This window comes from Xiphophorus hellerii, chromosome 22 (assembly GCF_003331165.1).
Source record: "Xiphophorus hellerii strain 12219 chromosome 22, Xiphophorus_hellerii-4.1, whole genome shotgun sequence".
Taxonomy (NCBI): domain Eukaryota; kingdom Metazoa; phylum Chordata; class Actinopteri; order Cyprinodontiformes; family Poeciliidae; genus Xiphophorus; species Xiphophorus hellerii.
Genome location: NC_045693.1, coordinates 188,997 through 204,452, shown reverse-complemented (window position 1 = coordinate 204,452; position 15,456 = coordinate 188,997). Strand labels below are relative to the sequence as shown.

Genomic DNA, 15,456 nt, shown 5'->3' with positions numbered 1-15,456 from the left:
GCTAGTTTATGAATAGCTAAAGCGTTAACAGCATAGTATTTAGTGGAAGCTAATGCTAATGCGCTAACGGGAGGCTCTGAAAACAGTAAATAAAAGTTAATGTTTGCATGTATTTGTTTAATGAACAGCTAGCTGTTTGTTCAGGGTTGCATGGTTTTTAATGCGTAGCTGGTTGTTGCTAAGCGCTGCATAAATAAACCAATAAACCTTTAAGGTATTTAACAAATATAAAAAAAGTAAAAATATAACCTCTTAAAATATGAACAACCTCACATTTCTCAGAGAAACATCCAAATGTTTATTATTTAAATGATTAATTTTTCTCATTGATGGGATTTCCGCTGCTCCACCACATGGTGGCGCTGTCGCCTTCATGCATGTTAATGACATTTAGATTCCTCTTCGCCTTCATCATGCGAGCAGAGGAGCCTCCCAGTATGTGAACTGGTGGAAGTCCAGTTTCCCCAGCAGGCTGGCTGTCAGACTCTTCCTCCTCATCCTCCTCTTCCTCCAGCGGCGTTTCCTGCGGCTCTTTCACGGCGCTGACAGCCTCCATGCTGCTGCAGCCGCTTCACACAGCTTCCCTTTATTCGCCGTCCGTTTCGCCTCCACTGGGATCCATGAGGCTCTGCAGGCTGAGGGACCGGAGCCCTGCTGGTTCCTCTGTGTGTGTGTGTGTGTGTGTGTGTGTGTGTGTGATGGGAAAACAGCAGGCGTGAAGTAGGCTTGTATTCCCGTTTCCATGGTAACAGAACAACAATCCATTTCTCAGGGCAGAAATGTGATAGAATGCGTTTCCACGGAGGCCCTGAAGCCACACACTGATATGAAAAGTGCTGAGTCACTGGTTGCTATGGCGATTCCCTCCTTCATTTCAGGAACAGATGGGAGGGTGAGCCCACAGCATCACTACTCACCAGACAGGAATTCAAACCTCAAACAAACAGCGACAGAATCAGTGGAACAACTGGGATCCAACAGATCCTAATCCAGATCCTGATCCAGATCAGGATCTGGATCCAGTCTGTGCAGAACTAATCCAGTCTGTGTTCAACACCCTGATGATTAAAAACTGTAAACTGGATAGTCTAGTTTCTCTTTAAGATATATAATCTGATCCATCCCTCACTCACTCACTCACTCACTCACTCTGGGCGAGAGGCGGGGTCACCTGGACAGGTCACCAGTCTGTCGCTGTTAATCCAGTGGCTCTGATTCGTTATGTTCGTTAGTAAGGAGTGTGTTACTTTACAGGCTGTTGCTAGGTAACCAAGAACTGAGTTTATAAATGCCGCCATCCTAGCTTAGCAATAGCCTTTCCTCTGCCTACATCTCCCAGAATGCTGTGCGGTTCTGGATCAGTTCAGTGAGTTATTGAATATCCTATCAGATTTATCACCTACTGATATTGATCATGTGTCTGTCATTATATATATTATCAATTTATTGAGTTCTGTGTATTTGTTGGTCCAGATGAACGGAACCAGTAACTGTGATGGTTTGTGTTAATGGTCCAAACCCACCAGCCTCTCTCCAGACAGAACCTCCAGCAGCTTGATGAGCATCCGGCCGTCCCTCAGGTCCATGTACAGGTCCGTGATCCGACACGACACCCTGGACAGGTGGGAGTTCACCCACTTAGTGAAGGTCTTCTTCTGCACCGCTTCACGCTCATCTGGACAGAGAGAGGTCAGAACCAAACGGGTCAGAACCAAACGGGTCAGATCCTAATGGGTCAGAATCAGAGGTTAGAACCTAACGGGTTAGAACCAAACGGGTCAGATCCTAATGGGTCAGAACCAAACGGGTCAGAACCAAACGGGTCAGAACTTAATGGATCAGAACCAGATGGTTCAGATGGGAGCGTCAGAGCGGATGTTGTTTATGTGTGCAGACTCGCTGCATCCCCACATTGTTCCTGTATGTTTGGCTTCCTGAGAATAAATCTAAACTGGAAACATCCTCAGAAGAAGAGCAGCCTGATAGTTTACACCTGCTGCTGCGTTTACTCCTCAAAAGCTGCTGCTTATCGTCCCCATCTCACACACACACACACCCACACACACACACACACGTCGGATCTAATCTCATCCGGCAGCAGGCGGCTGTTTATGCGAGAGGATGCTGGATCCCAGCTCAGACTTCCTTCTGGCTTTTCTGGGATTCTCTCTCACATTTATTTATTTCAGGACTCAGATGGAGCAGCAGCTCCTCTCTCAACCTCTCAAGGAAACTAAAACCTTGATGTTCCTGAAGTGATGATGTGTGGGAGCAGGGTGTAGCAGCCTCCACCCGGCTGCACCTCACTGCTTCCTGAAACACCAGCAGCTGCTCCGCCGGCTTGTCGGGTTAGACTCCGACACGCCGGCCTGAAAATCTCCTTCAGGAGACGAGGAACCAGACAAAACGCCACCAGAGACTGGAGATGGAAAGTAGGAGATTTGTCATCCATCAGGCTGCAAGCTGAACTTTGACCTCATATCTGCTGAAACCTGGTTTCACTTTCAGAGAGAGCAAAGTACTGAGATAGATGAGCAATTCAACTCCAGATAAACAATATTCACAAGAACAAATGTGATAAGAAACTTTACACACTGATGTTCTGATAAGAGTCTGATGTTTACACAGGAACCATGTTCATAAAGACGCATTTAGTACATGGAAGCTAGTTAGCTTAGCAACTAAACATAACGACTGTGGAAAATTCATTCATCCTCAGAAACAAACAGTCAATATATTCTACACTCATATGCTAAAAACAATCTGAGCTGATATTAGTAACATAAGATAAATTATTATAAAATAATTTCCCTCAGATAGGGAAACTAAGAAAATCTCATTCAGTCTAAACTAAATTATTACGACTTAATATCAGCTAGACTTAGCTAATTTAAGCTAAGCTAACATAAAAAAACTATGCTAACACAAAACAAAGTTAATTTACAAAACTGAGCCAATGTAGCCTGTTTGGATAAATGAGCTACGATAAGTTCAGTAAAGCTAAGCTAAACCAAGCAAAGAGACACAAAGAGAGGCTAAGCTAATATTAGCTAAGCTAGCGGTATGTTTGTGGGTCTTTCTGTTCAGACCAGTTGGGAGTATAAATAGATCATCCTGGAGTGTGAAACGTTTTTATCTGTGAAATCTGAATTTAACTCAGTGAATCAATGAAGAGTTATGGAAATTATTCCCACATGACATCAGAATAATTCAATTTCTGGGTAACTGTGTTCAATTTATCATGTTATTACTCGTGTACTGACTGTTAACCAACTCTGGTGTCCCAGGCGGTTTTCTCCCAGAATGCCCTGCGTTTGACCTGCAGGAGAGGCTGGAGCGAGACGTGCTCACAGCTGATAAGAACATCTGATTCCTCCACAAACACTCATTCACGGCCGCAGTGAGTTACTGTGCAACGCAACAATGGCTGCAGTGTCGAGCCGATGGAGGTTCTGGTACCGACCCGGAGCTGCTGGGAGGAAATGGACCAGACGCCGCGGGGTCTGTGATTGGCTAGATATGAACAGGAAGCAGAACCATGGAGGCTTTAGCAGCTCGACCCACAGAAACAGAACCGGTTCTGGCTCAGAGAGAAAAGGGTCTAATCAAAGGAAAATAGAGTTCAGGCCCAAAGCAAACCGCTTAGCATGTAGCATGTAGCTTCTGGCTGCTTAAATATGCAGAAAAACACTCAGCCTGGCAGAAACAGACAGTTTCCTCCTGAATCCAAAGACATGAGCTTCCTGTGCAGCACAAACCGGCTGATAAACGATTCTCGTTTCTTCAAAACGACGAGGAAAAAACATCATGAGTTCAGGAAACAAAGTTCGCCTCCAGCACAGAGACATCCACAGCGACCTGGAAGTTTATCTTCTGTTGTGATTCGGATCAAAATGATTCAGAAAACATCAATGTTGGTCTTGAAAACCATTCCTATCTGAAATAATCCTGATTATTATCAGTGAACTGCACACAGATTATTCATTTAACCATATTTTCAAGTTCCACGCCGGCAAAATAAAAGTACTCATCCTGATGCTCACATTAACGGACATTTACTGCGACAACAATAAATCAAATTCGAATGAGAATTTTTCATGGTAAATTATAAAATACACAATAAATACCAACTGCTAAAGAGATGCAGAAATAACTAAAATATAGTTGAGGATTGGTCAGAGTTATTAAACAACCATCATCTGAGAGGAAGAAAAGACTGAAAGAAAACCTAAAAGATCATTTAGTGAGACATCAGCTCCGTGTTTACCAGCGAAACATTTTGACACATTATGAGAGAAACGGTCTGGAAGCTGCAGCCGTTAGAAAACCAGAGAAAATAACTGGAGAAAAAACTTCAGCTGGTGGTCCAGATCGACCCGCTGCTTCAGAACCAGGCGGTCAATCAGTTCACTTCCAACACTTTTAACCTTCAACAGATTCAGATACTTTCTGCTAATGGTTTTTAACAACTTCATGATACAGAAATTATTATTAAACTTCTGCAGTCAGCAGAAACAGTCAGTTCTGACTGAATCAGTCAGCCAATAATATTTACTGATGACACAAACAGCCATAAACTCCCTGTGGAAACAGTTATTAGTTATTAACAAACTGTTTATAGATGAAAACATTTCTATAAACTATTTATTGGCCGTCTATAAGGGAGCCTGATTTAAAGTGATACAGTTATAGTTAAATAAAACTCATGAAATCATGAAAACATTTTAGTTAAGTGGAATAAATAAAAACCATAATTAATGGGGAAAAAGCAGAACTGTATTATGTTTTCATAAAACTGAAACAAATTAATTTATAGATATAATATCCTTTCTTTTTAAATCAATTTATTTGCCTTTTGAACTGATGTGAAACTAATGTTTTTCTCCACACCAGCAGTTTACATCAGCTGCTCCTGGCGGCTACGCTACGCTAGCCCACAAAATGGCCGACAGCTGGAGTCAGGTGGTTATTCAATAATAACTGGATACGTCTTATGAAAATTGTATTTTCTTTATTACCTAATCTATGTATTAATAATCACAATACTTTGGTTAATTTAGTATGAAAAACTAAAACTAGAACCAATAGTTAATATTTCACTAATAGTAACTAATAAAAACTAGCAAACTAAAACCCAGAATGGTCAGAACCCTGGGTCAGCACCAGAACCATGAACCCAAACCGAGCAGCCAACTGGGTTGACCTTCCAGGGAACAGTGGGGCCCATCAGTGGAGCCCATCAGTGGAGTGGATTCCTCCTCGGCAACAGAGAGGAAAACACATTTATTAGATGTTATCTGCAGCTCAACCCTCAGCTTATCTGTATCTTCATGCTCCAGCTCCGTTTCTGCACAGATGATTCTGTTCCCACTGTGCGTGTGTGTGTGTGTGTGTGTGTGTGTGTGTGCGTGGGTGGGTGTGCGCGTGTGTGTGTGTGTGTGTGTGTGTGTGTGTGTGTGTGTGGGTGTGCGTGTTTCCCCTTCCTGTGCTGAGAAAGAAACAGATGCCTGTCCCAGCAGGAAACCATGTTTACATTCACTCAGAAATACAGAAAGCTGCTCAGATCCGCCATGTTTGGAGACGTTTTCCTGAGGAGACGAGGTTAGAGTTATCGTATCGTATCGTATCGTATCATATCCTATCGTATCGTATCGTTACAATATTCTCATCACAATAAGAATTTTGGTTCATCATTGGCTCAGTAAATTTGAATTTATAATGTTCAATAAAAGACAGAGGTCATCTTCATTTTGGGTCATATCAGAATCACAAACGTCCTTAAAGGGCCAGCTCTGATAAAACCCATAAATTGTAAAGGCGACCTTTGACCTTTTATCCACAGATTTCTCTCCAAGCTAATTTTTATTTTTACGCAGCAAAACCTTAAAATGCTGTTGCACAAGTTACTCAACACGTTGCTAGGCAACCACAAAGAACTCAACACGTTGCTAGGCAACCAAAGAGTGAGTGAGCTGATGCTACACAGCTGGCTAAGCTAGCAGTGAGAGGTTGAGCGGATAAAGCCTTTCCTCTGCCTATATCTCCCAGAATGCTGTGCAGTTCTGGGTCAGAGTTCAGTGAGTTATTGAACATATTATCTATTGATACTGATCAGGTGTCGTGTGTGATATATATAGTTATTGATTTATTGCCCAGCCCTGTTTGATAAAGTAAAATCAAACAGCTGTAAAACAGAAAGTTTTATTTTCTTCAGGCCTTCAGTTTGACACGTTTCCAGTAAATAAAGAAATCTGTTTCATATGAGGAATGGCTTTAAGGTCAGTGTTTATGGTGCTGTGATTGCTGCATGCAGTCACAGTAATAAAAACTTGTATATCTTAATTTAATCGTTATCAGAATATTTCCACACAGGGTGATAAAACTGTCAGTCGTATCAGGATGATTCAGGGTTCGACTGCAGCAGAACCCGAACCCAGCAGGTCCAGCTTCCTGTTCTGGAGTTCTGCTGAGTCCAATGGAGGGATCGATCAGCAACACACACACACACACACACACACACACACACACAGAGCTGACCTTAACCTGAGCCGGGCAGCAGATGGGCGGGGCCCAGCAAGGACAACGGAGCCGGATCATGTGAGGAACGCCGGCGCTCCGGTCACGGAGTGAAAGTTTCTCCCATAAATCAGTCAGCAACAATCCCAGGAATCAGGACGGAGACATGAGGAATTCATACCACAGATTACACAGTTACCCTCTGACACGACCGGAGCCGGGCCCGACCGGGTCAGAACCGAGGCCGAACCTCAGCTGACCACAGCCGCCCGACAGGAAGCAGCAGAACAGGATGGACAGGAGGACCGCTGGAAATTAAACAATACAGAACCAGTCTCCAGTAACAATTTCTGGAAACCAACAGAACCAGAACCCATCCATCAGGGTTCTGAACAGAACCTCAGGTAGAGGTCAGCCAATCAGATCGCTCCATCTATCAACGAGCTGATGCAGATTCAGCCTGACAGACGAAGTTCAGGGCAGAAAAACTCGCCTGGCAGCAGCAGGAGGCTCAGCGTTCACTGAGACCCAGCATGAAAGATGACTCTACGACTGGGTGTGTGTGTGAGAGTAGGGGTGTGTGTGTGTGTGTGTGTGTTTTGGGGAATTTCCTGGAGTAAAGGTTGTGGTTCTACTTTTTCTGCATCAGTAACAGTGAAGCTGCAGTTTGGGTCGACATGTGGAGGCAAGAAAACGAGCTGGAACTGATCCGACTGGGAGAAACAAACTGGACTGGAACTGGTATACAACTGGACTAGACGGGATAAAACCTGAACTGGACCCGGACTCTGTTCTGGTCTTCTTTAATATGAATATAAAATAAATGCTCAGCAGGCCTTTCCTGCTCCTTCTCAACTGATGAATGTCTATAAACCTGCAGACTTCACTGCTGCTGCCTGACTGACTTTAACGATTCATTAAAATGTTTAACACAACAAGCGACTAGAGAAACTAGAAAAAGAAGAAAAATAATTGTGAGAAATTGTTTGTAAATATGACATTATTGGGTTATTCAGGCTGCCATAAGAGAAAAAAATGTAATTAGTTTTTTTAATGTCATATTTTCACCATGTTGATAATGAATTTTATTTAAAAAGGGACAACTCAAACATAAATGTCGCAATTTATTCACTACCAGATTACAGCGAATGCTAATTCACATCTGCAGTATAAATGAATGAATGTTCAGTTATAATTATTAGTTTAGAACTAAATATTTAGCTTGATAGGTAGTTTGATCCTAAATATTTAGTTTACAAACTAAATATGCCGTTTGTATTTAAAGATGGTTAGCTAGCTGAATATGTTGTTAGCAAGCTAAATGTTTAGCTTGGAGCTAAATGCTTAGCTTGGAGCTAAATGCTTAGCTTGGGGTTAAATGCTTAGCTTGGAGCTAAATGCTTAGCTTGGGGTTAAATGCTTAGCTTGGGGTTAAATGCTTAGCTTGGAGCTAAATGCTTAGCTTGGAGCTAAATGCTTAGCTTGGGGTTAAATGCTTAGCTTGGAGCTAAATGCTTAGCTTGGGGCTAAATGCTTAGCTTGGGGTTAAATGCTTAGCTTGGAGCTAAATGCTTAGCTTGGGGTTAAATGCTTAGCTTGGGGCTAAATGCTTAGCTTGGGGCTAAATGCTTAGCTTGGGGTTAAATGCTTAGCTTGCTAGCAACATATTTTATATATTTAGCTAACACATTTTTTGTTATTACAAGCTAAATAACCCAAATTATTCTTGTTAATTTTCAACTGTGTACCTTCATTGACCCATATCCCATAAAGATAAACAGGTAAATACCATGAATGAATGAATGAATGAATGAATGAATGAATGAAGTAGTTCCAGCTGAGATGCTGTTAAATTCAGTATAATGTCGTTACAGTCTAGTTTTCAGGTCATGATGCTCCATGTTTAGCAGATTTATCGTAACGCCGTCGTGTAAAGGTTCAGATTTTTCTGGATGGGAACCAGAAACGGTTGCAGCATGATGAAGGTGAGGAAGAGGAGGAGGAGGAGGAACATCTGGTTCCACTGAGGCAGAGAGACAGAGCGGCCTGTGTCTGAGCAGATCACATGACGTTAGCCTGACGGTCATGTGACCCAATCAAAACATTCAGCATTCCTGTTGTCCCGCTGAGGCAGCGGGAAGTCTGCACTGGGAAACAGAACCTGGATGATCAGGGAGGAGAGGTCCATCAGAACCTCAGTCAGAACCAGAGTTCTGATTCTACACGTCCAGGAGTCAGAGACAACCAGCCAATCACAGCCCTCCACACTGAGCCTGCCAGCCAATCAGAGGGCCTGTAGCAACAGCAGAGTCTGGGTGAATGGGCCGAGCCTCTGGTCTGTTCACATGCTGGGCCCACATGGACCAGAACCAGCTGTCAGTAACCGGGCCGTGGAGCGGGCTTAGAAATCAGAACCGGGTCAGGAGAGGAGACTGGACCTCGACTCAGCAGCTGTGGTTCTCTTAGCTGTTGGAACCGGTTCTGGCTGGGTTTAAAGGGCCAGTGTCGTGTTTTCCAGGCACATAGAGCCGTTTTATAAATGAATCAAGTGAATCTCTTGACTTCATTTATTATAAAAATGCCATAAATATCAATTATAACTTTTTAATTATAACTTTGTAATTTAGCACCTAGAAATTGGGCCTCTGTCTCTTTAAGAACGTCTTATCATGGCTCCTCTATTAACCCTTTAATGTTTCCACCAGCAGCAGCTCCTATAATTAGCTCTGCAGTTCCAGCAGATGTTTGCTAATTGCTGCTGGCTCGTCTGAAGGAGCTGCACCTCGAAGGCGGAGCTAGGTCCATCCAGGCGTTTTTTACAGCGGAATGGTTGCCATGGAGACTAAAAAGCTTCCCAAACATTCATGGACGAATCAAAGCAACACTCCGGGACTGTTTGAGAAAAACGATGGAAAGATCCCAAAGGTTTTATACAACACTGGCCCTTTAAAGGCACAGGGGTCAAAGTTCATCCAGAACAACCAGAACATCATCAGGCTGGACAGGTGGACCCAGTTCTGATAGGACCTGAGCCCATCCCACGCAGTTAGCTTCGCTCCCACGAAGATGATCTCACCTGGTCCAATAAAGCAGAGCCACACAGGCGGACTTTGGACCCGGATAAGAACCGGGCCAGAGCGGTCCAAAGTCTTGAGGTCCAGTTTTATGGAGAGTTCAGGATAACAGAGTTCTGGAGAAATTAAACGACAACCCCTCACTTTCCTCCTCGAAGCAGCAAAACCGGGTCTGTTGGACTGCTCTGGTTCTGGTTCTGGAGCGGGTCATTACAGATAACAGAGCACATTCCTTCAGAACCACACATCGGACCGACACACCTCCACTGGAACAACACACACCCTGTTTACCCAGGGAGGGCCAGGAGGTGATGGACCGGGTCACTGCAGTCAGAACAGAACCAGATTAACAAAACCAGGCTGACATCAGAGAACTTAAACTTGTTTCCAGTAACAGGAACCAGAGGTTTTTCCCAGTAAACCCAGTAGAAATGTGCTGTGGCATATTTGTTCAGAGGAGGTCTCACTCTGATCTTTATTTCCTGCTTCAGGAGGTTTTCAGGTGAACCAATGCAAAGTTCCAAGCCTGAACCAGAAAGACCAAACCCAACCATCTGCATCAGCTGAGGAAGAGGAGGAACTGCTGCAGTCATGAGGAAAACGAATCCAACTGGGTCAGAACCGGTTCTGGAACCAGCAGCAGATTATCTTCAGCTCTCAGTTCATCATGGAACTGGACTCATCTGAGCTCAGTGCCATCAAAGAGGCTTTTCATGCAGCAAATCACTCACACACATCCACACACCCCCACGCACACACACACTCACCCCCCCCCCCCCACACACACACACACACACACTCACCCCCCCCCCCCCCCACACACACACACACCCACGCACACACACCGCATTTCCTACTCAAACTTAAACATCTTCTCAGCCAACATTAAGCCGATTCTGCAGCTTTGGAACCGGTACCGCTCCGGTACCACCTTCATCACCTCATCATCCTCAGGAATCACTCCTGGGATCAGATGGGACAGATTCCCAGAGGTTCTGGACGGTTCTGGATGGAGCGACTGCCTCAACGACCCACTGAGGTTCAGACAGGAAGCTGCTTCCCGTCCCGTCGGAACCAGAACCCAGACAGCAGAGCAGCAGTGGTACCACTGGGTGGTTACAGTGAGCTTCGGGTCCATTCAGGTCCGGTTCTGTTCTCTCTGCTGCCGTTAATATTTCAGCAGAGAATCCGACTCCAGAAACCCGGCCGGGCTTTGTGTGAACCCGATCGGGACGCTGCGGCTTTTAATCCCACTAAGAGGACGGGTGGAGGGACGGGGACCGGAGGGGACGGGGGGGGGGGGGGAGACGGGGACAGTGAGGGGACGGCGGGTGTGTGTGTGGGGGGGGGGGGGGCAGACGGTCTGCGGAGCCTCATGAAACATCGACGAAGACGACGAGACGCTGAAGCTCTCAGAGGAACAAAGACCAGGAGGGAGGGGCTGATCTGGTACCCCCCCCCCCCCTCCTCCCATGGGTTGGGGAAACACACAGGAGGCTGCTGATTGGCTGGATCAGGACAGAGCAGCAGGAGGAAGAGGAGGAGCAGAGTGAGGAAGATGATGTTTTAACCCTTCAGTTTGAATCAAACAAAAACAAACTAGAACTTCAAAATAAAAGCCACCCTTTTATTTTAAACGTTTATAATCGTCCTTATTCATGTGATCATCAATAATTCATGTTTATTGTCTGCAGGAGCAGGTTTAATATTTTATGTCTTTTATTCTCTGCTCTGTTGTTGAGCAGCGCCGTGTCAAACTTCTGCTTTTAAACGTCTTTAGGAATAAATCGATGTGGAACCTGCAGTGGGGGTTTCTGGGTAACGTAGTCCCTATGGAGTGTGACTGACTCATTAACCTGCTCAGTTCTCTACTGGTTTCTGTTGAATCAGAGGAAATTCTGCCGTCCTGGTCGGTTCTGACCGGCTGAGCAGAACCAGAACCGTCTCCCCCGGGTCGGGTCAGCAGCTCAGCCAATCACAGCCCTGCCTCTCTCACCACTTTATGTCTGACGGTCGATCGATGCTCTTCATTAGAGGAAGTTCTTACAGAGCAATAAGCAGCGCCTGCTGCTGCGCCGTCAGCCTGCTGGGAATTCAGCTGGCAACCTCTGGGCTCATGGGCAGGGGAGAGTTTATGAGCTGCAGCTGGGGAGATGCAGCTGGACTGCAGCAGCTTCTGCAGTCCAGAACTGATTCCTGAACCGATGTTCAGGAATCAGTTCAGGAATCGGGTCAGGAATCGGGTCAGGAACCGGTTCAGGAATCGGGTCAGGAATCGGGTCAGGAATCCTTCAGCTTTTATCCGTTTCCAGCCAGACGACGAGCAGGATGTCCCACACATCCAAAACTTCCTGAATTTCAGCTAAAACCTGCTGGAACTGGCTCAGTTTATCAGAAAAACTCAGTTTTCCTCCTGTTCCTGAACGCACCACAGGTTTTATACTAGAAAATAAAATGTTTCCAGGCCTGTTAGTTTCAGAAAAGAAATGCTCTAAATGTACCATTTACTGTTTTACAGAATCAAAACTGTAAACATAGAAACACGCAGCTAATGTGAATCAATGCATCATCATCATCATCATCATCGTCGTCGTCTCCATTCTGGTTCTGACCCGTTTCCAGCACTGTAACTTTATTACCAACTTTTTAACAAATATTTTGGCTGATTAATTATTGAAATATCTCTGATCTCATGTTTTGTAAAAATAGATATTTTCTGATAAAAGCTTCCAGCTCCGTCTGGCTCTGGTCCAGAAGGTCCGTTTTGAGCCTCTGGTTGGTTCTGAAGGTCCAATCGATCAGAACCGCTGATTCCTCCGTCTAAATGTGGCCTGATGGGAAGTTCACAGCTCAAAATGTCTCAGTTCTAGTAAAACCTTCCAGACGGTTTTAGCTCCACAGCAAACAGCCGGGTCAGCGCTGGGCTCAGCCAGCAGAACCTCCCAGAACTTATTTATGTGTTGCTGGTTCTGCAGATGTGATGAGGTTCTGACAGAACCAGAACCGGTGATGAACCGGGTCAGAGGTTTGTCTGTCTCTGGCTCCATGAAGCTACAGCGACTTTATTCACTGAAGGAACCAAAGTTCTGCTGAATTCACCAACAGCAGAAACGGTTCCACTTGGACCAGAACCAGGACCCACTAAACCCAGGAATAAGTTCAGACTGGACCCGACGGAGGCAGAACCGTTCTGTTCTCCTTCCAGAACCATGACTCTGTTCAGGGCTTTCAGCTCCAAACATCCAAACTGTGTTTCTCCTCCTAAATGTTCTGGTTCTGAAGGTCCAGTCAGGATTGGTGCCAAAACCACTGAAATATTATTCACAAACTGATTCAACCAGAACCAGAACACAACCTGTCGACCCGACCCGGTTCAGCTGCTACTTTACCAAGAAACTACATCAAACTACAGTGAGCCGCATCTCTGCAAAAACATTTAGTATGTGAACATAGAGGACATCCAACATCATCCAACATCATCCATCATCATCCAACATCATCCAACATCATCCATCATCATCCAGCATCATCCAACATCATCCAACATCATCCATCATCATCCAACATCATCCAACATCATCCATCATCATCCAACATCATCCAACATCATCCATCATCATCCAACATCATCCAACATCATCCAACATCATCCAACATCATCCATCATCATCCAACATCATCCAACATCATTCAACATCATCCATCATCATCCAACATCATCCAACATCATCCAACCATCATCCATCATCATCCATCATCATCCAACCAACATCCATCATCATCCAACCATCATTCAACATCATCCAACCATCATCCAACATCATCCAACCATCATCCATCATCATCCATCATCATCCAACCATCATCCAACATCATCCAACCATCATCCAACCAACATCCATCATCATCCAACCAACATCCATCATCATCCAACCATCATTCAACATCATCCATCATCATCCAACCATCATCCAACATCATCCAACCATCATCCATCATCATCCAACCAACATCCATCATCATCCAACCATCATTCAGCATCATCCAACCATCATTCAACATCATCCATCATCATCCAACCATCATCCAACCAACATCCAACATCATCCAACCAACATCCGTCCATCATCCAACCATCCATCTGGTCAGCAGGTTTAAGGTTCTTTTGTCTCTTTTCTCTAATTAACTGATTAAATCGGCTGCTAATTATTCCAATAATCGATTAATGGTGATTAATCGATTGAGTCCTGGCTCACATGTCAGTGGAGCATCAGGCCTGTCGGCCTTCATCAGGAGGAAGACTCCAACAGGACCCGGAGGTTAAAGGTCACCCAGAGAGATGGTCATAATATTTATCTCTAATAACCTCCAGGATTCTCTGATATCAGTTTAAACCTGATTTCCAACCTGCAGATCCTGAACAGGATCGGAAACCAGATCAGAAACCGGATCGATTCCCAGACGCACCAGAAACGGTCCGGACCAAACGCGACAGCAGAGAAAAGTTCTGGTTTTGCTGCAGAACCCGACATGTTTCCTCTCTGAGGTTCACCAAACCGGAGGAGGAAGAGGAAGAGGAGGAGGAAGACGAAGAGCCCCAGCTGCCCTTCAGCAAGGCAGCTCCTGGTTTTATTAGAGCCACAGTGTGACGAAGAGGAGGAGGAGGAAGGGCGCGGTGGTTCACTCTGATAACGCTACAGCTGCTGACTCTCACACACACACACACACACACACACACACACACACACACACACAGAACCCAGAGTTACAGCCTGATGAACCTCCAGAACCTCCAGAACCTCCTACCTTGCAGCTGCTTGAACCGTCCCTCCAACTGGTTGTAGTTGAAGCCGGGCCCCGGGCTGGCGGCCCCCCTGCTGGGACTGGGGGCCCGGCCCGACCCGCCCGGTACCGGGGACGGGGTCCGGAGCCCGGCGTAGTCCAGGGGAGGGGCCAGGGGAGAGAGGGGGGACAGCGGGGCGCTCTGCAGCTCCATCACACCGGACCGGGCCCAGAGCCCGGCAGCAGCCGCTACAAGAGAAAGTTCTGGTCCGATTCAGGAGAATCGGGTCAGAGGAATGCAGCAGCAACTCCAGAGAAAAAGTTCTGGTCTGGTTCAGGTTTCCACTGGATCAGAACCGGTCCAGAGGTAGCAGTCACTCCAAGGAGAAAGTTTTGGTCCGGTTCAGGAGAAACGGGTCAGAACCGGGTCAGAGGCGGCCAGCAGTCACTCCAGGGACAAAGTTCTGATCTGGCCCAGGTGAAGGTCCAGTTCGGGTTTCCCCCGGGTCAGAACCGGTCCAGATGAGAACCGCTCTCCTCCTCAGAGGGACTGAGCTGCACAGAGGGCGAGCGAGGGACTCTCTCCCTCCCTCTCTCTCTCTCTCTACCCCCCTGGGGGCGAGGCAGGAAGCGCTAACTCAGCACGGCTGCCACGGCAACAGCACGCCTGGCTCTGCCTCCATCCCTCCAGCCGTCAGAACCAAACCTTCCCCCGAACTCGGACCGGCAGCCCCGCGGCGCTCCAGCTGAGGAAGAGGAGGACGAAGAGCGTGAGGAAGAGGAGGAAGAGCAGCGCTGCAGCAGAGCGTTAGCGTGGGTCTGAGCAGACGCTGCTGAAAACACCTTCAGACCCAGCCAGAGGGGGAGGGGCCACACGCTCAGCTGGCCAATCACAGCCCTCAGCTGCTGCATGATGTCATACCCTCATTAGCATAAGGGGCGGGGCCAAAGAGACTGGATCTGATCTGAATCTCAGATGTTTATCAGAGTGAATCAGAAATCTCAACTTTTACTTTCCATTTCAGGGGAAAGTTTATTTAAAGGAAAATTACAACAAATTGGAAACTTGAAGAAGAATAAAAGA

General features: G+C 45.9%; 1 protein-coding gene across 3 annotated transcripts in view; it reads right to left on the bottom strand.

Moving 5' to 3' along the window:
* Positions 1–15,456, bottom strand: part of LOC116712881 (spectrin beta chain, non-erythrocytic 1-like) — a 53,449-nt gene that overhangs the window by 30,988 nt on the left and 7,005 nt on the right. For 2 of the 3 annotated variants that reach the window (XM_032552723.1, XM_032552725.1), the window contains exons 1-2: positions 14,397–14,601; positions 1,524–1,675 (exon numbers count right to left, since the gene is read on the bottom strand). In XM_032552723.1, the coding sequence (XP_032408614.1) occupies positions 1,524–1,675; positions 14,397–14,586 (342 nt within the window). In that variant the 5' untranslated portion in view covers positions 14,587–14,601. Of the gene's footprint in view, positions 1–1,523; positions 1,676–14,396; positions 14,602–15,456 lie in introns of those variants that run through there. The other variant, XM_032552724.1, reaches the window with a different exon arrangement.